The 25474-nt window shown below is 51.8% G+C and overlaps 1 protein-coding gene across 10 annotated transcripts in view; it reads left to right on the forward strand.

Annotated features, from left to right (window-relative positions):
- Positions 1–25474, forward strand: part of XXYLT1 (xyloside xylosyltransferase 1) — a 95855-nt gene that overhangs the window by 26493 nt on the left and 43888 nt on the right. For 9 of the 10 annotated variants that reach the window (XM_032778130.2, XM_075069039.1, XM_032778132.2 and 6 more), the window contains one exon: positions 6569–6619. The exons of the other annotated variant lie outside the window; for it this stretch is intronic. In XM_032778130.2, the coding sequence (XP_032634021.1) occupies positions 6569–6619 (51 nt within the window). The remainder of the gene's footprint in view (positions 1–6568; positions 6620–25474) is intronic. 10 annotated transcript variants of the gene reach the window in all.

The following is a 25474-nucleotide window of genomic DNA, read 5'->3' on the forward strand; positions in this document are numbered from 1 at the left end:
TAAAGCAGGACGCTGGAGAGGCCTGAGAATGCAACTCTGAGGGGGAAAGACCATGGGGCTGTTTCCTCTCAATACAGGCTGAGTGCCTGGTCCTCTCAGCACTGGGCAGCGCCGATACTGCTGTCATGGAGGCTGAGACCTTGCCCGCAGCCTCAGGTTTACACCTCCAAGAAAGGCCCAGTGTACGGGGGCATCGCTTCTTTCAGGTGTTCAGCCCTAATCAGCCTGGCCCAGGCCAGGTGTGTCTCATCCCATGCGACTGCTGATGTAACCGTGGTGCGAGTGAGCGTGTGCACTGTCATGGCACTGCGGGTGGAAGAGAGCTCTCTTTTCACACCTGGCAGGGGATGACTCAGGTGGGGTCTGGGCTGAGTCACTTGTAAGCAGCAGGCCAGGAAAGACGTTTGCTGGAGCCACTTTTCCATTAAGTTCTTGTTACGTTTTTGGAAGTGTAGGACGTACTCTGAATGCGAATAGCAGTATTATTATGGTCTGCATCACTTAGACGCTGTCCTAGTTTCTTTATTCTATGGCTTGAAATGCTCAGAATCTCCATATCACCCTGTGGCAGAAGAGTCTGAAGCTACTTCATGTGAAATGCATGTTCTCAGCTGACAAGCATGACTTGGGGGTTGCAGTCCTGGCTGCAGGTTCTCACAGAGACCTGTCTGTCTGTCAGTCTAACAATGTTTTACAGGGGCTGGCTCGATGCCCAGTATTTTTAAAAAGACATTTGACAGTTTAATGAGTTTAACTTTCTTTCAGAAGCTGCTAGTGAAGCTGATTGATGCTTCATTTGCAGCATGGTCAGATTTACTGCCCCAGGTGTCTGCATTATGTGTGCAGTGCTGGTGGTGATTTACAGGGCTGGGCCAGGCTCTGGGCTCACACCCTGCCCTGCCGCATCACAACCAAGAGCTGCACCAGTACATCCAATAGCAGTGACTGAGTTTGCTCCAGAGTTCCCTTCGCACCCAGTGTGAAGTCTGGGGCTTTTAACTATCTTCCATGGGCTCTTGCCTCTTGGATGGGGTACAAACACATCACATCTACATTGCCTAGCCTTTTCAATTGTGAGAAATCTTCCAGTCTTTTTCAAAGAGCTCTTGTACCTCCTTGGTTTGCAGCAGGTCTTCCAACCATGATTGCGGAATAGTCCTAGGGCCAATGAGGTGCCTTTTGCAAGTCCCATGTAAATCCATTGAGATTTCACCAAATTGCAAGCTATCTCCAATCATTGTTTCACCTCTGGGCTTTGCTCAATTCAGTGCACTGAATGAGAGAGGCTCAGAGAGGGGGGCGGAGTCCAGGGGCGGCTCCAGGCCCCAGCACGCGAAGCGCATGCTTGGGGTGGCAAGCCGTGGGGGGCGCTCTGCCGGCGCCGCGAGGGTGGCAGGCAGGCTGCCTCTGGTGGTTTGCCTGCGGACAGTCCGCTGGTCCCGCGGCTTTGGTGGACCTCTCTCAGGCATGCCTGCGGAGGGTCCGCCGGGAGGTCCTCTGAAGCCACGGGACCAGCGGACCCTCCACAGGCAAACCGCTGGAGACAGCCTGCCTGCTGTGCTTGGGACAGCAAAATCCCTAGAGTCGCCCCTGGTGGAGTCTTATTGTATAGTTAAAGGCTGTATTGTAATGCACATACGCAAGGGCACAGAATAATTCTGGGATTTCTTAACCTTTGAGTGCTTGGATTTGCAAACTTAATAACAGCTTTTGTGGGGGGGCATGGCGGTGTTTGTGTGTGTGTGGGGGGTGTATTGGATTGGGGTAGCATCTTATTTACTATTTAGTTTTTTAATTTTCTCTGCTCTCCTGAGACCTCATTGCAAAATGTAAGGGATAAAAACTGCAGCCACCAAAGCATAGTGAAGCAGGCAAACCATGTGGGCCAGATCCTCAGCTGGTGTACATCAGAAGCTCTGTTATCTAAGGCTGGTCTACACTAGAAAATTAGTTTGATTTAACTATGTTGGTCAAGGGTGTGAAAAATCCATAGCCCAGAGTGGTGTAGTTAAGCCAATCTAAGTCCCCATGTAGATGGTGCGTGGCTGATAGGAGAGCTCTTCTGTCGACCTAGCTACTGCCTCTCGAGAAGGTGGATTACTTACGCTGATGGGAGAATCCCTCCTGTCGGCACAGGGATCGGCTACACTGAAGCACTGCAGTGGCGCAGCGGCGCCATTGTAGTGTTTTACATAGGTCTGTCGATTAATTGCAGTTAACTCATGCAATTAACTCAAAAAAATTAATCACGATTAATCGCAGTTTTAATCTCACTGTTAAACAGTAGAATACCAATTGAAATTTATTAAATATTTTGGATATTTTTTCTACATTTTCATATCTGTTGTATTCTGTGTTGTAATTGAAATCAAAGTGTATATTATTTTCTGTTATAAATATTTGCACTGTAAAAATGATAAACAGAAGAAATAGTGTTTTTCAGTTCACCCCATAGAAGTACTGTCATGCAATCTCTGTGGTGAAAGTGCAACTTACAATGTAGAACCGTTTGTGTTACATAACTGCACTAAAAACAAAACAATGTCAAACTTCAGAGCCAACAAGTCCACCCAGTCCCACTCCCTGTGCAGCCAATCACTCAGACAGACAAGTTTGTTTACGTTTACAGGGGATAAAGCTGCCCTCTTCTTACTTACAGTGTCACCTGAAAGGGAGAACAGGCATTTGAATGGGACTTTTGTAGCTGGCATTGCAAAGTATTTACATGACAGATATGCTAAACATTCGTATGCCCCTTCATGCTTCGGCCACCATTCCAGAGGATACGCTTCCATGCTGATGGTGCTCGTTAAAAAAATGTGTTTATTAAATTTGTGACTGAACTTCTTGGGGAGAATTGCATGCCAGCTCTGTTTTGCCAGCATTCTGCCATATATTTCATGTTATAGCAGTCTCGGGTGATGACTCAGCACATGTTGTTCATTTTAAGAACACTTTGACAAATTTGATAAAATTCAAAGAAGACACCAATGTGAGATTTCTAAGGATAGCTAGAGCACTCAACCCAAGGTTTAAGAATCTGAAGTGCCATTCAGAATCTGAGAGGCATAAGGTGTGGAGCATGGTCTCAGAAGTCTTAAAAGAGCAAAACTCTGATACGGAAACTACAGAACCCAAACCACCAAAAAAGAAAGCTGCTTTGGACTGTTATCGATCAGAACCCATCTTCAGCATGGATGCATGTCCCCTAGAATGGTGGTTGAAGCATGAAGGGACATGTGAATCTTTAGTGCATCTGGCATGTAAATATCTTGTGATGCCGACTACAACAGCGCCATGTGAACGCCTGTTCTCACTTTCAGGTGACACTGTAAACAAGAAGAGAGCAACATTATCTCCTGCAAATGTAAACAAACTTGTTAGTCTAAGAGAATGGCTGAACGAGAAGTAGGACTGAGTGAATTTGTAGGCTCCAAAGCTTTACATTTTTTAATTTTGAATGCAGTTATTTTTTGTACATAATTCTACATTTGTAAGTTGAACTTTCATGATAAAGAGATTGCACTACGGTACTTGTATTAGGTGAATTGAAAGTTACTATTTCTTTTGTTTTTTACCGTGCAAATATTTGTAATAAATATCAAGTGAGCACTGTACACTTTGTATTCTGTGTTGTAACTGAAGTCGATATATTTGAAAATGTAGAAAACATCCAAAAACATTTAAATAAAAGGTATTCTGTTATTGTGTGACAGTGTGATTAATCCCGATTAATTTTTTAAATCACTTGACAGCTCTAGTCTTAAGTGTAGACAAGCCCTTACATTTCTCACTTCAGTGGAGTTAATCTGATTTAAACGGGGGAAGGGTCTGGGCCACTGTATGCAGTAGTAGAACTTGCGCAACTCTTAGACTCTGGTTTGGGCTCAGACACCTTTTTTCAATACAGTGGTTGATTTTGCGCTGGGGAGACTTGCCCAGCGAGAGAATGTGGGAAGTTCAGAGCGTTGAGGGTATTGCCAAGTTAAGGGTGATGTCAAGATGAAATAACACCCCTGCAGAGGTGTGCAAAGCTTCCCGCTTGCAAAGGGCTCTTTGAGCAGGGGGTTGGACTCGGTGACCTCGTGAGGTCTCTTCTAACCCTAATCTTCCTTCTCCCACCTGGAGTGAGAAGGAGTGGGCTTCTTGGAGGAGGGCGCAGTACAGGATACCATCCCAGTCACCCCTTTGCTGTCTGACTGACTCTGCCAGCAGGTGACAATTAGTGCTGATTGTGGTGCTGGTTTGATGTCACGGATGCTTGTCCAGGAGCACCTGGCTTGAGGCACCAAACTCAGTTCTTCCCAAGTTAACACCTTTTGGTCACCTTTGAACTGGTCCAGATTCAAAATGGCTGATGTAAAGCCAAAAGACTCTATCACCCATTTCTCATCCCCTGGGTCACGCAGCCACTCTGCAGAGTCTCTTTGCGTTGGTGAGCAAGGACTGGTGATAGAGGAGGCACCGAAGCGTGCTGCCAGCTCTGATCCGCTACCCAGCAGGGAGAAGGAATGCGTCTGTGCAGGGCGGAGACATGAGTAGAATTCAGGGACCTAAGGAGCCAGAGCTTCACTTTTAATGAGTCTGAGTAAGAATCACAGTCTGTGAGGTTAAGCTGAGGCGTGATTATTGCTCATTGAAATTTTACCAGCATGTGGTGAGCTATGTCAGCAGGTGTCGTGAAAAACTGGTTTGTCACTCGGAAGGAGGCAGTATTCTCGAGTGGGATAGGCCCGGCTTTGAAACTTCGCCCTATTCATGTGATTATTATTTGTCTGTTCCATTCAGAGTATGCTGAGTTGGGTGGGATGATGGGAAAAGGAGCTAAGGGGGCGCTCCCCGGCAGTATGATGGACCATAAACATATGCTCCAAATACATGGGATCTGAAGGCTGTAAATGTGTATCTGGCGGTTGTGTTCTATACCAGCTCTATAGCCCCTGACTACGCTGGAGGAGCGGCATCTCTTCGCTTTGAGGGAGTCTCTGAAAGGTCACGGGGAAGCAGACATGTCATATGGAGTTAGAGATTTCACAGAATTTGAGTGAAGGTGGCGTTCAGTAAACTGGAGGCAGCAGATTCTTTCTTGGCTAATAAGAACAGCTGGCAGGCTTACGAGGAGGCTTAGGGTGTGTTTACGTGCCAGCGCAGCCAGACAGACGCTCTAGCCCAGAGCGAGCTCGCGTGCTAAGAGCAGCAGTGTGGCAGCTTGGGCTGCCTGGATGGGCGGCTTGTACTTTGCAGTGCAGCGTGCCCTGAGTGCCATTTTTCCAATACAGGCCCCATTCTAGCAGTGTGAGAGGCAGACTTTGCAGACGTTCTGTACCTGCTAAACAAACTGACAGGAAGGAAGACGCCCTGGCAATAGAGGAAGAAACCATCCCAGACTGCAAAGTGCCCTCAGTCCTTAAGGTTCCCGAGACGAGAGGGAGGTTGGCTCTGGCACAGAGTTTTGCATCTTTTTACTAAGGGGATTCACCCACCGCATTGTCTTTTTTCCAGCACCACAATCCTAATCCCGGCCTGTTGCAGAAGGGAGGCCCCAGGGGAGAAGGGCTGGAGGCTGAGCGCCCTATGCTCGTCCTGCAGCAGCTCCTGTGCCACAGGGCTGGCCAGACATTACAGCCTGCCACCCAGGGTCCCAGTGCCACTGGGGTTTGGGCCAGCCGCCCCTCTGTCCGAGTGGCACTACGAACCTGTGTGCTAGGTCAGGGCTGGCGTTAGACTCGCTGGGGCCCAGGGCAGAAACTAACGAGTCAAAGCCCAAGCCCCAACACCTGGGGCTGAAGCTGAAGCCAGATCATATAACTTAGCTTCATGGAGCCCCCTGTGGTGTGGGGCCCTGGGTAATTGCCCTGCTTGTGACCCCTAATGCTGGCCCTGCGCTAGGTCACATCACCCAGAGGAGGGAGCTGGCCCCAGCTCTTTGGGACAGTATCTGCCTCTGTGGGATGTGGGCAGGGAGGGCTCGCTCCCCCCTACCCGCTGTCCCTGGGGCTCTGCACCAGGCCCTTAACTCATCTACAACATTCCCACCAAGTGTTTGGGAAACACGGTGTTACCCACCACCAAGCCAAACACAAGACAAAGGTGAGGTTCTTCTCATTAAACACCCGTCTGTGATGTGTGGAGTTAACACTGAGAGGAATAACCAGTGGAACAAACTCCCCAGGGAAGTGGGGGATTCTCCATCTCTTGGTGTCTTCAGACCCAGACTGGAGCCTTTCTGGGCTCAGAACAGGGGTGACATTCCATGTCTGGTGCTAAACGGGTCATACTAGGGGAGGTAATGATCTCCTCTGGGATTAAGTTCTCAGACTCTGATGGCTCTGGCACGTTTTCTGATCGTACAGGGCTTTAAGCATTGCTCCTCACGTGGCGGTGTTTGACCTGGCTGTTAATCCCAAACCCGCAGACCGCTTGGGCATGAATCATGCTTGGGATTGTTTTAGTAGCTGACCCCTCAGAAAGTTGCTGTCCAGCCCTGTGGCTGCCTCACAAGTGTGTCTGTGAGTCCCAGCCTTGGCTGGCTAGTCTCTGTCAGTGATGACGTGCGCTTCTTTCACAGAGCAGAGCCCTCGAGAGCAATGGCCTGTGGAGAGAGAGGCTGGAGAGAGCCGTGAGCTATTCCATGCCTTGCGCACATCCTGTTCCTGCCCCTGCCCTGGCAAATGGCTTGCTGCCGGCACAGTAGCAGCTGTATGGGGCAGTGATGAGGCACTGCGTGGCGTCCCAGGGAACCCGTTCAGCCCCCAGGGTAATGTGCTTCTTCAGCCTCGTAGGCATGATGTGGAGAGCTCCCTGTAGATTGCAGACCGTGGGAACATGTCACCGAGTTCCAGGCTTCAAGCAAACGTTCAGCTTGGCTCAGAAGACAGGACAATGTAGTGGGATCCAGGAGGCATATTGTAACATGAGGTGACAAGAAAACAGCCTGTTACAAGGCACAGCATGCATTCAAAGCAGGACGTCCTCTGCTGGTGTATTTCTGTGGACACAGGCCTGTCCTCTTTTGCAAGTGTTTAGCTTGTTCAGGTGGGACTCGGGTGTGTGCACAGGCAGGTAGGAAACAGCTGTTCAGGCTGTTTGGCGCGTTCACTTCTGTAGCAGAAGCTTGGCACAACTCAGTCCAGAAATCTCTGCCTGCATCAATACAAGGCCACTGCTGACACAAGACACTGGCACTACCAGTGATCAGTGCATCAGTTACATTTCATCTCTAAAGATACATGGGCCAAAAATTTCAACCCTGGCAGCCTGAAGTGGGGCAGCGCTGAGCTCCCCGAACTCCTGGGGAAGGCACTGGGAGCTGGGGGGTCTCAGCACCTTTAAATAACAGGCCATTTATTTCCTCCTGCCCTCTGATTTTTGTTCCTTATAACTTCCCCCTGGGCTTTCACTGCTGACTGAAGCCTGGTCGTCCATGCAGGCCATTTGGGCTGGTTTGTGGGTGCCTTATTCCTGTGTCACACGCTGTACCAATGAAGAGACAAACATCAGAAGTTGGTTAAAGGGAAACGTGCATCATTAACTGGCTCAAAAATCGATCTTCTTTTCCTTTTATCAATGTACAGAGTAATTCCTTGTGTGCTTGTAAAATCGGAGACGATTCAGTGCTCTGTTACAATTAATAAAAGGTATTTACAGAGTGTCTCTCGGCCCTTTGCCAATGACTAATCCTCACAACCATTGTCTGAATCGAGGGTACGTCCACACTGCAGTTAGACACCTGTGGCTGGCCCAGGCCAGCTGACTCGGGCTCACGGGGCTTGGGCCAAGGGGCTGTTTAGTGGTGGTGTAGTCATTGGGGCGCAAGCTGGAGCCCGAGCCCCAGGACCCTGTGATGTGGGAGGATCCCAGAGCTTGCGCTACAGCCCAAACCCCAGTGTCTGTCTACACCACCATTACACAGCCCCTTAGCCCGAGCCCCGCGAGTGCAAGTCAGCTGTCACTGACCAGGCACAGGTGTCTCATTGCAGTGTGGACATATCCGGAGAGAGACTGAGGCCCGCGGGAGAGCTGAGGGTAAAACCCAGGCATCCAGACTTCATACTTTGTTCCAACAGTTAGTGCCCAGGCTGACTGGGCCAGTTTGTCTGAACCCTGCTGCCGTGACAAAGCTACATGCATTGTGGGGAGAGGGTGCGCCGTTTTCAATGGCAAAGTAACTGTGGCTTGTTCTACAAAACAGTAATGGGTGGGTTGGGGGTGACAGACTTTAAGAAATGTCATTGCTGCATCTGTGGAGGAGAAGGGCAGCAGGATGAACCCGAAGTGAACTCCCATGAGGCAGTGCAACAGCATGTCAGAACTGCAGTATTTTGTTGTTGATTTTTGGCTGAAAACACTTTCCACAGGAGAAGGCCCCTCTTCCCCCCCCCCGTTTTCTGTCTGGCTCTAATCACAGCAGCAGGCTCTGTGATCAGGCATTTCAAAGGCAGCAAACAGAGGTGCTTTAAGATTTCTAAATGAGCTGGAGCTGTTAACAAAACTGCTCCAGCAGGGAATAGACTCTCACCAGCCTAGACTCACACCAGCCCTTTAACAAGAATCTAGGACAGAGAAAGTGAAGACAATTCCCTTCCAGTGCCAGCAGCCAGTGGGACATAGACTGATTGCTTCTTCCCAGGAACCGTCCCTCCCCTGAAACAGTGGCGCTGGCATCTGGAAGGAAGGCTGGAGTTTCTAAATGACACTCTGGGTAGGGAAATCCAGTCATTGGTGTCAGGGCTGTGGATTGTCAGGCTTGCTCCTTGCCATGAATTTGTGGGATGTACAGGGCACACACGGTGAGTGTATGGCAGGCCATGGACTGCAGGGTTTGCTTCGCCCACACACCTGCCAGCTTACATGCGTGCCTGGGGGAATCCCCCAGGTGCCTTGCACTGGGATGTAATATGGCACTTTCAGAGGCACCAAGACTGAACCAATACCGACTGGAGCAGTAACCGTAAAACGAAGCAGGAATATGTAAAACAGCCATCTCCTCCCCAAAGCGACCTTCCTTTTTGTCCAGTCCTTCGCAGCTCCACTGAACAAGTGCAAACCTCCTCCTGGCTTGAGAGCGAGCTGCAGGAAATCCTGCTGCTACTGTTGGTTAGAGCCGGGCTCGAAGCAAGAGCCACCCTGCAGAACTTGGAATCCGAATCAGCTGGCACTCAGGCCCACCCACATGACAGATAGCCTCTGTCTGGCCATAGCATCCAGCGCTGATTGAAAAATCTTCACCAACACTGGTTTTCAACAGAAAATTGTTTTTTTGACAAAACAACTTTTCATGCAGTGTGTGCTTTCCACAGAAAATGTCTGGGACACCCAAAATGTTTAGGCTGAAAACCTAAAATGTTGTCCCTGGTGCCTCATGGAAGTTGCAGTTTGGGTATCTCACGCCCCCCCTCTCCGCTATGGACTGGGATCCCCAGCTGGGCTACCATGGTGGTAGCCTCCCATGGTGCACGTCCTCCCCTCACTGTGGCACATCATGGGAGGTGTCTTTGAGCAGGGCCCTGACTCTTAGAGGCAGAGGGGCTGTGTCACGGAGTATGGGGGAGTCTGGCCCTGCACCCCTCTTCCTGGGGCTCACAGTGACTCTCAGCCAGTCAGTAAAACAGAAGGTTTATTGGACAACAGGAACGCAGGTTACAGCAGAGCTTGGAGGCACAAGCAGGACCCCTCAGTCAAGTCCTTCTGGGGGTTCAGGAAGCTTAGTTCCCAGCTTGGGATTCTCTGAATTCCAACCACCCAGCCCAAAACCGAAACTGAACTAACTCCCTCCAGCCGGCCCCTTCCTTTGTCCGGCTTCCCGGGTAAAGGTGCTGACACCCCTCCCCCCCACCTGGCTCAGATCCTGTCCCTCACCTAAAGTCATCCCCGGCTCTCCCATCCCCATGCAGACAGTCCCTACTGCATCACAGGCTGGAACAGTTTTTATAGTGGGGGTGCTAGGAGCCATTGAACAAAACTGTAAACCCACCTCAAGCCAGGGGCTGTGGCAGCACCCCTAGTTCCAGCATGTAGGCTTACGAGGAGAATGGGCCATGGGGCACCTGAGCTGTGACTGCCAGGAGGCACTGAAGCAGCATGTCAGAATCAAAATATCTCACTTTTTGGCCAAGAGATTTTGGTTTCTGTGGGGCAAACCCCACATTTTCCTACCAACCAGACTGTACTTTGACTGTGCTGAAGTCTTGCCCTTCTTTAGCAAATAAAAGAATACGCTAATGACCGAAACCAGCAGGGAGACCCTGCAGAGCGAGCGAGTGAGCGTGAGCATGCGCATGTCTGTGCGTACACATGCACCTGGGTGTAACACAGGCAGGCCAAGAGCTGTGGAAACCAGAAGTGGGGGAAGCTGCTGCCCAGGTTTGTGTTGAACCTGCTGCTCTGGGAGTGAGCAGAGGCCTTCGGTGCCTGGGGCGGTCCATCTGGCACCTCTCATGAGCACTCTCACTCTGTCGCTCAGACTAGGTGTGTGCAGCACACGTCCGGCAGGGCCGCTGTGACAGGGATGATATTGTTAATGTTTGAGTTTAATGGGAGAGGCGTGTTCAGGACGCTCCCATGGATGGTGCTTATCCTAAAATGCCTGTTTTCCCCGTAGAACCATCGTTTCATTCAGTCATGACCCACTGCCCCCGAGGGTAGTGTCAGTTTGTGTTATTTCTGTCAGCTGCCCCTTGCTGTAGCGTTGACACTGATTATTTTCGGTGTCGTAGATCTGTCAAAGCCAGCGAGGCATGTGCTATTGTTTCACCAGCTGAGGATCGACAGGCTCTTGGCATCTGCCCTCCCAGTGCTGTTACGCAGATATACATCCTGGGGGAGGCTTTCTTCTAGTGTTTGTAGCAGATAATATTGATTGTGATCATGGGAAGTGGGAGGGTTGGAGAGAAGTTAAACAGCAACTGGTGCCAGCCTATGGCTTTGGGGCAGCTCTGATTCTCTCTGTGCCTTCAGCCACTCTTCCTTTGTTTAAAGGAGGATAGCAGCATAAAGGCAATTTGGGAGTGCATTGTACGGTGCATGCTCTGCTGTTTACACACTTTGGACTGCCTAAGGCGGGCAAGTACATAATTGCTAAGCCCGTCACAGCGGGCCACTGCTCCTCTGGGCTGTCGCTCCCGGCCTCCCCCTGTGACTGCCCCAGGGCCTACTCTGAGCTGCTCACACCTTGTCGCTGGGAAATAACAAACCATGTGGAAGCTGCCCTGCAAGTGCAGAAACAGCCAGGTGCAGGGGCTGCTGATGGGTTGTCACCGAAGTGCAGAAACAGCCAGGTGCAGGGGCTGCTGATGGGTTGTCACCGGTAGCTGGCACACATCCTAATTGGCTAATTAGCTGATGGGCTGGAATTGCTTTGCAGGAATTACTGTTCTGCTGTGTCAGGAGCATGAGAAGGTTGTGGAATCTGCTCACTGACATCATTAACCAAGAGAGCTCATTCTGCCTCTGGGGAGCATCCTTCCTCTCCTCTTAGCCATCTTCTGCTGCAGGTATTTCCCTGGCAGTCCGACACATGCCTCTGGCTGGGTCAAGAGCACACTGGGGCTTCTGCTCACTGGGCAGCTGGTGTTAGCTGACTGCTCTGGACCGTCTGCAGAACAGGCGGACGGGGGGCTGGTGTTAACTGACTGCATTGGACCGTCTGCAGAACAGGCGGAAGGGAGACTGGTGTTAACTGACTGCTCTGGACCGTCTGCAGAACAGGCGCATGGGGGGGCTTTAGCAGGGCTCAGGTGGCCACAGGACGCAGCCAGCGGGGCTGGACTGGGGCATTTCCATGCATGTACGGGGCTTGCAGACTATTTCACACACAGCTGCCTCGCGAAAGGAGTGTTTTCTGAAGGCACACATATTGTGGGGGATGCTGGGAGTGTGCGGCTCCCTGAGTGTGGTGCTGTGTACTGAGCTCGCAGGCCAGGTGTCCCGTGGTGTGCCGTTCATGCTGGTTGCAGAGCTTGTGAACTGTATCACGTTTGCTTTTGCTCATGCTCATGCTGCAGCCTCTGATGGCAGCCTCCCAGCTTCCTCTTGGCATGGCTCTGACATGGTCAGGGCTCTGCTCCGCGGGAGGCAGGATTTGTCCTGTGGGCAGAGGGAGAGACTTTATCTGTCAAGAAAACAGGACCCTAACCGGGGAACACACAGCAAAACAGGAAACTGCTCACAGCCCTCAGAGAAGCCCAAGGGAAAACGGCCGAGAACACGGGGGTTAGAAAAACAAAGGAAGCCATGAACAAAGAACAGACAAAGGAGCGGAGCGTGTTTGTATAAATAACTCGTGTATCCATGTGAGGTTTGCCATAGGTCTGGGCATCTGAGACACCTCTGTGCTGACTTGTGTCGCCTGCCGGTGCCCTGCTGCCCAGGGCTGTTGGCATCCCCTGTACCTGGCAAACTGTGCTGGGCCTTTTAAGAGTCACCTGGCACAGTTACAAAAGGCTTCTGTCCCGCATCCACTGCCTTCCCAGGCCCCTTCCCACATCTCCCATTGGGCATCAGAGTGCTAATTTGGTTGCTTAGGTGATGCTTTTTCCTGGGTATCCATGGAGGTTGCTGGAGCCGGGCTTCACACCCTGCTGGCTGACCAAGTGCAAATACACTTTGTGCATGTCTGTGTGCATGCATGTGCACAAGTGTGCACATGGTGTGTGTGCACACAAGCGTGAGTTCAATACACATTAAAGTCCCAGACCATCCTCGCTGGAGTGTGTAGTGCACTGTGGAGCACAGGGTGATTGGAGGCTGGGGCACGATCTGGGAGGTGGTGCCGAGCTGACTTCCCTGGGGGATGAGCCCTCAGCACCTCTTGAGCACACCCTGACCAGGAAGGAGTGAATGTTACAGGCACGCAGCCAGGTGCCAGCTGGATCTCCCAGGCAATGCAGAGGGGGGTCTAGGACAGCCCATGCCCTTCTGAGAGTGGGGTTAGTCACAGAGACAGGCCACAGCTGGGGTGGGGCTTAGCCAGAGCATGTGCCCGTTCAGTTCTGGGGATCATCGTCCAAGTTCAAAGCCAGGTGGGAGATTGTGCAAGGCGGAGAGGATGGGCTAGGGCGTGTAGAGCTGCCTGGGGTCCATCTCTTATGAGCAGCGCTGGCTTTGGGCTGGAAGTGCATGCTTAGCACGTGGGAGCCTGCCGCTCTCCCTGTCTCAAGATCATTTCCAGGTAGCAAAAATCATCAAAGGAGTCAGGAATCAAAGGTGACACAATGGAGCAGTGAGCGTGCAGCCCGGCGTGTGTGTCTGCCGCACGGGCTGGCTGCCTGGCCTTCGGTGCCACTTGGCTCAGCCACGTCACCTCATCGGTTGTTTGGCTGGCTGCACGCTGGCGCAGAGGCATCTCCCAGCCCGAGTTGTTTCATTGGGTTGTTCAGTGTCAGACACACACACTCACCCCTCGGCGAGGGAGGCTTGCCAGCAGCCTGCATGCAGCCCATAGGTGGTGCTCTCTCGCCTCCCATGTGTGCTTGGCTGCTCCCCCCACCCTGTCCGTACAGGTGCCAGGCAGTCGGCTCAGACAAGACAACCCGCCCTCAGTCCCGCGGCTGTAGTCCTCACCCATCACTGCAGGAGGTTGCTGCCTGTACCCCGCAGTCCCCAGGAACGCAGGATGTTCCTCTCCGAAGCTGGACACAGCTGTTCACGGCATTGCTCCGTGTGGTTTATAACGCCCGTCTGGTCGATACGTGGCTTTGGCTGCTTGCTCTGGAACCCAGCGCTTTCCACGCTCTCCGGAGGCAGGAAATGGCCCAGTGCTAGAGCCACAGGGAGGAAAGGGAATGAAATGGAATCTGGGACTTATAGGCATTTTTCTCCTTGTCTTAAATTCTCCTCTGAGTTTTCCAGCCTGAGCCCAAAGGCAGAGAGCAGGTGCCTGTGGGTCAGGCAGACACCTCCATACCCTGCTCTAGAGACCTGTCCTGGGAGGAGCTGAGCTTGCGGAGAGCTTGTCCCCATTGTATGGAGGGGGACAGACACGGAGAGGCCGAAGGACGTACTCAGGGTCTCACAGCCACTTCGGCTTGAGCAAAGCCAGGAGTCCTGACTGGTAGCCCCCTACCCCTGCCTGTAGACAGCTGCCCCCACAGACCGGGGCTGGCAAACAGCTAAGGGCTCTCGTGCTGTGGGAAAGGAGCAGAGCTGTGCGCTGCGGCTGCCAGGGATTCGCATGGTTGTGCACACTTGGCGTGAAGCTGCCGTCCTGCTAAAGAGCTGCTGCCACCTGGCCCCCCTGGCTGGCACTTCCCGGGCGTGTGAGCAAGGGGTACGTGCCTGGCAGGGCTGCCCCTGTGATTTCCCTTGCACCGGTGGGGGACGTGCTAACGTTGGCCAACACTGCCAGGCTGTGTGTGTGCTAGGATGCTAACGCAGCGGAGGCTCTCATTCGTTTGCTGCAGGACGGCTGCAGCTCAGCATGGAGCGGTCCCTTAGCAAGGCAAAACTCCGCTGGCTGCAGGTGATGGGCCCGTCCCAAGAGCCTGTGCAGCTGGCTCTGCGCCATCACATCGGCCGCATGGGCTGGAGGCTGCACTGCGTTTACTCTTCACACCAGCCGATGCCCAGCTGGCAGTCGGATGGGTGGGTTGCTGGAGGCCATTGGCAGCAAGTTCCCCGTTACACCAGGGATTCATTTGGCCCATGAAGTTAACATCAGTAAGAAGCCACCCGAGCACAGGCTGCTCCGTCTGCAGGAGCGGGCGTGTCTGCCTGGTGGGGCCGCTACAGGGAACAGTCACATTTGCTGATGTGATTGAAAGCTAAAAAGAAAGCTAAAGGTAAGTGTGAGGGCGTGCGCTGTGGGAGCATGGGCCTTGCACCCTCTCGCACTGTGAGTATTTCAGGGAGCACTTTTCCCACCACACCTGCTGCACGGAGACGGCTCAGCTGAGGCAAACTGGCAGGTGCCTTGTGATGCTTGGGGCAGCTGTGCATTGCAGTGCAGAGTTCTGCACCCCAGCAATGGGCTGTAGCTGGGCAGGGGTTTGCTTTAGGGCCAGTGAGCATTGTGCCTTGACGGCCAGGTCCCAGCCCTGCCCCCACTGGCCTGCTGAGTTGCACAGCTGCTGGACAGGGCTGGGGCTCCATTTCTGCTCTCTGCACTGCAGGCCCCGCTCTCCATTCCCCTGGAGCGAGTCCCATGGGTCCCGCTTGTTCTCCTTGGGGAGATTTGGGGCTGATCAGTCTGAAGTGGAGCTGGGGAATCTCGGAGTCTTTTAGTGCTCCATCTCAGGCCAAAGGCACCGTTCTGACACCAGTCCTGCTCACAGTGGAGGCTGCTGGGCTTAAGGAGTTCAGCCAGCCAGCGAGGACAGACTCCTGCTCTCCAGCACCATTGCTTGTTCCAGATGTGCCGATGGCACCCGCTGTGCTGCAGGACCCTGCCCAGGAACGCACCGTCTGCGCAGCCTCCTTCATGCAACCAGTGGAGGTGGAGGAGGGGGGAGGTGCCGAAGACGCTCCTTGCCTGGGGTGCCATTTGGTTCGGGCTGGCCCAGCACCATGCAGTGTACTTCTATGCTGCGTTTAATCCCCACGGCTGGCCTGTGTCAGCTGACTTGGGCTGGAGCCTGGATGCTGTAGTTTGGTAGCCCTGAGGGGGTGTGTAATTGCAGTGTGGACGTACTGAGAGCGCTGGCAGTGGGCCTGGCCCATGCTTGCTGTTTAAGCTTCACGGCACCCCCATGAGGAGGGGGAATCCAGTGCAGGAAGAGGAAGGCCCTGATCCAGCCACAGGTGTGGATCCCTTTGCTGGCCTGGGGCCTGTGTGACATGCCGTTGCCAGTCAGAGCCCGTGCCGGATTGGGGACTAGAGCTCAATCCGCCTGCCCCTGCCCTGATCTTAGATCACAGATTAGTTTGTGCTTTCATGGAAACAGTTCTGGCAAAGAAACGAATCATGTGCCTTTGCCACTTCCTCCTCTACTATTTGCGTCCCTTGCTCACATACAGCCAGGTTCCCGCCTGGGCCACGGCAGAGTGAGAGCTCTGGGTGGGGAGGGTCTGGGGAGCGCAGTGTAACAAAGCTGGTGCGAGAGGGAAAATGCCATTTTCACGCCCCTGGTACCCCCTAGGCGCACTGAAGAGGGGTCCTGGCCCTGGCCCCCAGGGCCGTTCCTGTGCGCTCCCGGGAGTGCCTGAGCCGTGCTCGCTGTTGCAGCAATCACGGTACTGACAGGCTGTCACCGGGCCAGGCTGTGCTGTAAAACTCACTGCGAATGGAGATCAACTCCTCTGAGAGTGGTTTAAAGCCCTTGTTTGCACAATGGCTGAAAGTCCTGGGATCGAAGGGAATGGATGACAAAATATAATTACATGTTCTGTGGCAAAGTTAGAAAAGCCTCATTTTCTGAGAAAATATCCTAATGATTCCACACGCAGCCCTGCTAGCTGATTCCTTGCAGGGGGATGCTCCCTGGGTGAGATTGGGCCTCAGAGCTGGAACCACCTGGCTTCTCCACCTGCTCTTAGGAGAAAGGGGAAACTGTCTGTAACGGGACCAAGTGCCCCAGTAAATCATAACTATTACAGCCCGGCACACTGCTGTTACCAGGGAGCGCACAAGCAGTGCTCGGGGCTGGTAATCTAGCTGGGCAGATGGCGGCAATGTTTATTTTCTGTCTAAGTGCTAAATGCTTCTGTAATGTTTTTCCCCTCTCTATGTCTCACTTGAGGGTGGCTGTTCTCTGGAGGTGTGTCTGCTAGCGCACCCTGCGGACCAGTGCAGAGAGGCAAGAGGAAATTGGAGTTCTTCTCTGAGCTCAGCTTCCTTCTGGGGCCCGATTAATTGCAGGTTGTTCTCTAGAATTACAGATGACAGCTGTCAGATGATATGCCTGATGGCTGGTTTAATTGGAACCCGATGAGCTGTCTCAGGGCTGCTTTGCACTCGAGTAGATAGCTTTGGAAACCTTGCCGGCTGCGGCTGGGAGCTCTTCCCAGAGCCATCCCTTCGGGGGTATTAGATCCTTTCCCCCTATTCCTGCCCCTTGGAAGCACGTTGCAGATGGAAGTTTCAGTCCCTTCCTCCTGGCTCTGCCACTCTGAAGCCATGCTGCTCCTTGGGGTGCTTCTGCCCAACAGAGGTTACAGCTAACTCCACCCTGCTCCCTGGGAGACTGCTCTGCCTCCTTGGTTGTGGGTTTGCTGGGGCCAAAGTTGGGTCTGGTGAAAATTGTGCATTTGCCACAGAAACATAGGTAGAAATTTCCCATCTTCGCTCCGGTGCTGCAGGAGCCCAGGGGTCCAGTTCCTCCTGGAGACAGTCTGGTGATTTTGGTTAAATGTCTTGTAGTTAAAGCAGGGAACTTGGACTCTAGAGCTCTGGGTTCAGTTTCCAGCTCTGCTGGACTCCCTGGGTGACCTTGGGGAAAGCACTTTGTATCCCCATCTGTAACACGGGGTTAATGACACCTCCATCCCCTGGTGCTTGTGAGGCATAGTTCATTAACGGTTAAAAGTTCTCTGAGCAACTCAGACGGACATTGCCATAAGAGGAAGAAGTAGCCACATTAGAGCAGGTAGTAGGAACAGGCCAGACTGCTTGGCAGGCGCTCATGGTCTGGTGTCTTTGTGAGTGCATTGCTCAAATCCCCGGCCCTTTCTATAGGAGCACTTGGGGCACCTGAAAATGAGGGACTAACTGCCCAGCAGGAACCAGCCACTCTTGCGAGGGAGGGATAGCTCAGTGGTTTGAGCATTGGCCTACTAAACCCAGGGTTGTGAGTTCAATCCTTGAGGGGGCCATTTAGGGATCTGGGGCAAAAATCTGTCTGGGGATTTGTCCTGCTTTGAGCAGGGGGTTGTATTAGATGACCTCCTGAGGTGCCTTCCAACCCCAATATTCTATGATTCTCCTCCTTGCAGTTGCCTGGCTGCTGGGTTCCTGCACAGAGCCTGGCTGCATCTGAGCTGAAGTCAGATCTTAAAAAACTTCCTGGTAAATGAAAGAAAGATTCTGCCTGTGACTGGCAGCTGGAGGCACCTCCCTGCATAGCATGATTGTTTCCAGAAACAGCCCCTGATCCCAGCCACAGTCCATGGAGTCTGCACTGCCATGGAAAGCAGCAGTGCAGGCGAGTTTGCACCCCGTGAGCCTGCTGGCTGGTAATGCTATCGATTTCACAGCACGTCCTTTCCCGTCAAACAGTTACCTTCACCTGGGGATTGATTATCACATTTATCTGGCTTGCCCTAAATCCCAAATGGAGCATACCTCTCTAATCCCTGCCTCCCCTATTCCTGACTAGCCCAGGGGCTGTTCTGGTAGGGGTCAGTGAGCACACAGTGCTGTTCTGCACAAATGACTTTCCGGGATCCCTCTTTGGGTCCCTGTGAGCGATGGGACCAGCCTGCCCAGTTTTATCTATATCCACATGTGGGTGCAGGGGTTTGGGTTGTCCTACTGTAACGATACTGAGCAGTTGTGAAACCCTGGTCTACCCCAGGGTTCGAGTAGGCATCCTTGGAAGACTTGGGATATTCAGGCCTGTGTCTCACGTTCCCAGTTCAGAGAGCCTGCTCCTATGTCACTCAGCTTGGCTTCCTGAAGCTAGCCAGAGAGCTAAGGGCAGGGGTTCTCAAACTGGGGGTTGGGACTCTTAGTGGGGCACGACCTGTCAGCCTCCACCCCAAACCCTGCTTTGCCTGCAGCATTTATAATAGAGTTAAATGTGTAAAAACGTGTTTTTGATTTATAAGGGGGGGTCATACTCAGAGACTTGCTGTGGGATGGGCACCAGTGATAATGTTTGAGAACCACTGGCTTAAGGGATCTGCTTTAGCATGTGTGAATTACTGCACCCCACTTTGAAATCTTTGCAGACAGGATTGTGATGGTGGCAAATACTAGCCAGGCCATGGATTGCTTTGCTGCAGTCTGAAGTGAGTACATCTCTCCCCTTTAGCCAGTGTTGGCCGAGCACATCTCCAGCTAACAAAATGAAACACTTTGCAGATTGGCGCTCAGACAGTATTTCACCTGGATTTCCAGTTTAGCTTCGAAACTTCAGCGCCTAGACTGCAAGTCTCTTGTCTGATGTCTTGGGTTTTTCTTTAACCTTTTTTCTTGTCCAGTGAGGATAGTGTGTGGGATAGGCTCTGGATTAGTGCAGGGTTTGCAGAGAATTCAGTTCTGCTGTAAAGCCGTGTGTTCCGGAGACACATAAATAGAAAGTGCTGGATGTATTTGAAATGGAAAAGCCACATACTTGAGTCATATTCCTAGCTGCTCCAGTCTGCGTCATGTCTCCTATTCCCTGCAGTGTCCTTTTAGATCTGAAAACAAAGGGCTTTCCACCCATCCTCAGCACAATGGTAACTGCGGATGGCGGGACCCATGTGCAGCGAGGCCAGCGAGCGTGTGGCAATGTAAGAAGGATGAAAATGGAACATGAAGAACTGCTGAGTCCAGACACTTCACGTTGTTAGTGTTGTTTGGACTCGAATGGCCCCAGTTCACCTGAGGATCCCCAAGCACGTCAATGACCGTAATTAACCCTCATACTGCCCTGGGCTGTAGATCGTGGCCCGTCCTCCAGGCAATGAAGTGAGTCAGTCAGTGCTGGAGTTCAGGCCCCTTCCTGGTACCCTACCCTCTACCCCGCCTGGCACAGCAGGCACTCGTGCCTGGTGCTGGACGTGGTAGCAGCTGAGGGAGGAAGGCAGGGCACTGCATGTCAGGCAGCCTGTAAGGCAAGCGATAATACGCCGCTGCATGGAGCAAGGGGCCAGGTGCGGGGGAGACAACCCTGAAGCTGCTGCCCCAGAGCGGAGGCAAAGCTGGTCAGAACTGGGAAGCTGCCAGTGGCCCCTGGGAGGGATGGAGCAGAAAGCAAGGCCTGAGTTCAAAGCCTGCTTTTTTCTTTCTGTTAAGAAGAGAAACCTCCTTGCTGAGACTGGGTGTGGCAGCGTTATTTTGGAGCTGAGGGAGAAGCCGACACTGTCCCATGGTGCATGTCATGCTTTGCCAGCCCGCTGACAGTGTGCTGGCACAGGGTCTGGTAGGCACATGCTGGGCTTGGGACTAGCCCTCGCCTTATGTCCGAGAAGAGAGGCTGATTCATTGAGTGCTCAACACATGCACTTACGTAACTCACAAAACACTTCCCAGACCCCAGTCACTGTCACAGAACTCCTGAGCCCCGCGGAGCGAGGCCAGCGGGCTGTTCACTCACTCACACGTGCTCAGGGGCTGTGTTGAATGGGGCCCAGAGGAGTCACTGACAGCAGTGGCTGCACCTGCAGAGGGACCTGACTGGCTGAGTGGTTACACACATCACTGTTAGCAGGGCTTTGCAGCCATTGCCAGTCACTGGACGGGCCAGTCATAGTGAACAGGGACACGGTTGGTACAGAGAGAGGAATTGGCAATCTGCCACAAATGGGTAGTCATGTGACCTGATGACTCATGAGTTCTTAAAATGACCAGGGGGGAGGGGTGGGGACACTTGGACTATATTCATTTATTTCAGTTTTTAAATTTGAGAGCAAACAGCGGAGTCAGTGGAGTTGCTGTGGGTTGCGTGTGGCTGTGGGTTAGCTAATGCAGCAGCAGTAACTAGCACTGCTCCCTTTTGGCTTACACATGCTGGTCCCCACTTGCTAATAACAGCACACGTGGCCTGATGGCCATTGACTAATGGATCCTACGTCCCCTGTGGGGTAGGAGCTGGCTTGTGTGTGCTACTCCCATTGTATAAACAGGGCAACAGACATGAGAGGTGGTCACTTGCCCAGTGCTACAAAAGCAACTGTATCACGGCACTAGGCTTACTCCTGGAGGAATTCTGCACCACTATGCACACACAGAATTCATGTCCCTCGCAGATTTCTTTGCTTCCCCACAGAAAAATGACTTTCTGATGGGGAAGCAAAGGGAAGCCACGAGAGCGGTCATGCAACCCACCCCAGCACTATGTTTCAGGTGCCCAGGGCAGCCAGCAGAGACGTAAATCACTGTGGGGCAGAGGGCGGGACTGGGGAAGACCCGGCTGGTGGCTCCTACCCTGCGCTGGGCTCAGCTGCTTGTCCCGTTGGTTTGGGGAGGTTGGGACTTCTTCCTCTGCATGGCATTCATGGCTGGGTCAGACCCACCCCCAGATTTCTCTCCCGGCTGCATGAAGCTCTGCAAACTGCCCCCCGCCCCTGCTTCCTGCAGCCGTTGCTCCTCAGCTGCAGGGGGAGGGATCACTTTACCGGGAGTTGGTCCCCCATCTGCCCAACCCCCATGCATCCAGACCCTCCTGTCGAGCCTCACCCCTCCTGTCGAGCCGCACTTGCCCTGCATCTGAACCACCCTGACAAGTCACCCACCCTCAGATCCCCGCTCCACCAAGCCCTAACCAGCTGCACTTGGATCCCCACCCCACTGAGCCCAGCATTTGGACCCCCTCACACACCCAGCCCCTCCCCCCCCACTGAGCTCCAACCACCTTCATCTGGACCCCCTGCAGAGTCCCAACCATTGCACCCAGAAACCCCCAACAAATCCCTGTCTTTGCAGATCCCCCCTCCCTGCACTCGGATCCCCCACTGAGCCACCTGCATCCAGATTGCCCCACACAGAGCCCTGTCATCCCACACCTGGATCCCCCCACACTGAGTCCCTCCACATTTGGATCCAGCTGGGCTGAGCCTGCCTGGCCACACCTGGTGCGCCTGGCACAGATGGGCAGGGCTCTGGGGTGTTTCTGGGGCAGGCTAGGTCCTTGCGCTGTTTCAGGGTTGGGTGCAGCCTCACCACTGAGTCTGTGTCCTGGGGGGAAGCTGCAGAGTGAACTCCCACCTCTGTGCAGCCAGTGGCCTGTGCTCCCCAGTGCCAGGCTGGAGCCTCCACATTTATTTGACAGATAAAATTTGTAGAACTTTAAAATATTGTGTGCAGAATTTTTTATTTTGGGGGGCAGAATGTCCTCAGGAATAAAGACAGGAGTGAGCACAGGACTGGGAGCCAGGAACAACTGCATCCTCATCCTGGCTGTGCCACTGTCTGTGTGACCTTGTCACTCATCCTGTGTGGATCCATTTCCCACTCTGCAGAGGGGAGACTAGTGCCCACAGACGTTCACACCCACCTGCTTCCCATGGGGAATGTGGTGATTATTAACTATTGCTTGTACAAAGCATTTGTGTTGTGCCCATCACCATAGACTCTGTGGTGGAGTCTCCCATGCTTGCTAAGTGTCATCAGATCCGTGGTGGTAGAGCAGGCGGTTGAGGGAAAAGGGACTTGGAATCTATAAGGCCACATGGTCGCTATTCAACGGCACTGGTACATAAAATGTAGGTACTGAAACAAGTTGACAAAGTCCTTTTAATCCACTTAGTGGGGAACACTCAGCATCCCAGCCAATTTGTTGTTGACTTTGATAGTGAAAAGTATAAATAGCTGTGATGTTACAGAACAGAGAAGCCACTGAAGAGCATTTGATGTAGCTACAGATGACTGACTGCACGGTCATGGGATGTGGAGAGATGCCAGAGTCTGCCTTACCTGGCTGGGCTGCCAGGGTCCTTCCACAAGGTGGTGTGTGAAGGAGCTGGGAGTCTCGGAATTGGGAATGGGCCAGGGAGCCTTTCACTGCCCTTTTGGCAGCTTGGAACGAGCCGACGTGATCCCCTGGCTGCTTGGTGCATCTGGGGTGGAGGGGCTGACATGGTGGATCTCAGAGCAGTTCCAAGTGAACAGGGCCCTGTGATGGTCCCAGAGGGTGGAGACAAGGCCTGGGCAGAGCATGGAGACTGAGCTGTCTCTGGCGCGCCGGGGCAGGAGCAGGCGTGTGGCTGAGCGAGGTGAAGATGCTTGTCCCTGCACCTTCTCTGTGCTTAAGTGGAGGCCTCCGGCACTGTAGTCACATGCAGATTGGCCTCAGTGAGTCGTCAGGGTTGAGCGGCTTGGCGCATGCTGCTTAGAACGGTATTGGAGTGTTTCTTCTGGAGAAGCAAACCGGACACTGGGCCTTGAGCCAGGCACTCAGCGCAAGTCTGCCCTGCAAGTGACCCTCACTCATTTCTCACTGCGTCTCTGATTTCTAGAGCACGTTGGCTCATCCTGCAGCCAAAGCGAGCTCTCTGACGGCCAGCCCTGTGAAATCAGCTCTCCCATGCAGGGCCAGCTTTAAGCTGACTCCTCCAATTCCCCAGAATCGGGCCCTGCACCTAGGAGGGCCCTGCGCCTTAGGCGTCTTTGTAATTTTTTTTTTACTCACCCTTCTTGAATTGTGGAATCCAGAACTGGACGCACGATTCATGTACCAGTGACACCAGTGCAAATATAGAGGTAAAATAACCTCCCTGCTCCTACCTGAGAGGCCCCTGTTTATCCATCCCAGAGCATGTTCTTGTTGTTGATCACATTAGCAGTGTTGTGCTGAGAGCGCATGTTCAGCTGATTGTCCATCATGACTCCCAAGTCTTTTTCAGAGTCCCTGCTTCCCAGGTAGAGACCCCTCCATCCTGCAAGTGTGGCCTACTTTCTTTGTTCCTAGATGGATACATTTACACTTAGCTATATTACAACACATGCTGTTTGCTTGTGCCCAGTTTACCAAATGATCCAGATTGCTCTGAATCAGTGACATGTCCTCTTGATTATTTATCACTCCTCCAGTTGTTGTGTCGTCTGCCAATATTATCAGTGATGATTTTATATTTTCTTCCAGGTCATTGATAAAAATGTTAAAACAGCATAAGACTGAAAACCAGTCTCAGAGTGAAACAGACCCATTCAGTGACAATTCCCCATTTACAGTTATATTTTGAGACCTATCAATTAGCCAGTTTTTAAACCATTTAATTTGTACAATGTTGATTTTATACAGTTTTCTAGCTTTTTAATCAAAGAATTATGTGTGCCAGTCCAGTGCCTTACAGAGGTCTAGGTATATTATGTATTTATATTAAGTATATCATTTTTAGGTGACAAATCTGAGGAACTGTTCCAGATGAGGTCTCATTAGAAGAGATTTTGAAGCAAATTGATAAAATAACCAGTAATAAGTCACCAGGACCAGATGGTATTCACCCAAGAGTTCTGAAGGAACTCAAATGTGAAATTGCAGAACTACTAACTATAGTTTGTAACCTATCATTTCAATCATCTTCTGTACCAAATGACTGCAGGATAGCTAATGTGACGCCAATTTTTAAAAAGGGCTCCAGAGGTGATCCTGGCAATTACAAGCCTGTAAGCCTGACTTCAGTATCGGGGAAACTGGTTGAAACTGTCGTAAAGAACAAAATTGTCAGACACACAGATGAACATAATTTGTTGGGGAAGAGTCAACATGCTTTTTGTAAATGGAAATCACGCCTCACCAATCTACTAGAATGCTTTGAGGAGGTCAACAAGCATGTGGACAGGGGGGATCCAGTGGATACAGTGTATTTAGATTTTCAGAATGCCTTTGACAAGGTCCCTCACCAAAGGCTCTAAAGCAAAATAAGCGGATAAGAGGGAAGGTTCTCTCATGGATTGGTAACTGGTTAAAAGATAGGGAAAAAAGGGTAGGAAATAAATGCTCAGTTTTCAGAATGGAGAGCGGTAAATAGTGGTGTCCCCCAGGGGTCTGTACTTGGCCCAGTCCTGTTTAACATATTCACAAAAAGGGGTAAACAGTGAGGTGGCAAATTTTGCAGATGATACAAAACTACTCAAGATAATTAAGTCCCAGGAAGACTGTGAAGAGCTACAAAAGGATCTCTCGAAACTGGGTGACTGGGCAACAAAATGGCAGGTGAAATTCAATGTTGATAAATGCAAAGTAATGCACATTGGAAAATATAATCCCAGCGATACATATAAAATGATGGGGTCTAAATTAGCTGTTACCACTCAAGGAAGATCTTGGAGTCGTTGTGGATAGTTCTCTGAAATCATCCACTCAATGTGCAGCAGCAGTCAAAAAAGCAGAACAGAATGTTAAGAACCATCAGGATAAGGATAGAAAATATATTGCCCCTATACAAATCCAGGGTACATCCACATCTTGAATACTGTGAGCAGATGTGGTCGCCCCATGTCAAAAAAGATATATTGGAATTGGAAAAGGTTCAGAAAAGGACAACCAAAAAGATTAGGGGTATGGAACGGCTGCCATATGAGAATAATAAGACTGAGACTTTTCAGCTTGGAAAAGAGATGATTAAGGGGGGATATAGTAGAGGTGTATAAAATCATGAGTGGTGTTGAGAAAGTAAATCAGAAAGTCTTTTTTACTCCTTCTCATAACATATGAACTAGGGGTTGCCAAATGAAATTAATAGGCATCAGGTTTAACACAAACAAAAGGAAGTATTTCTTCACAAAACGCATAGTCAACCTGTGGAATTTCATGCCAAAGAATGTTGTGAAGGCCAATACTGTGGCCTCGTCTACACTATGCGTTTAAACCGATTTTAGCAGTGTTAAACCAATTTAAAGCTGTACCCGTCCACACAACAAGGCCCTTTATATCGATATAAAGGGCTCTTTAAA

Source organism: Chelonoidis abingdonii, chromosome 8 (assembly GCF_003597395.2).
Source record: "Chelonoidis abingdonii isolate Lonesome George chromosome 8, CheloAbing_2.0, whole genome shotgun sequence".
In the NCBI taxonomy this organism is placed as follows: Eukaryota; Metazoa; Chordata; order Testudines; family Testudinidae; genus Chelonoidis; species Chelonoidis abingdonii.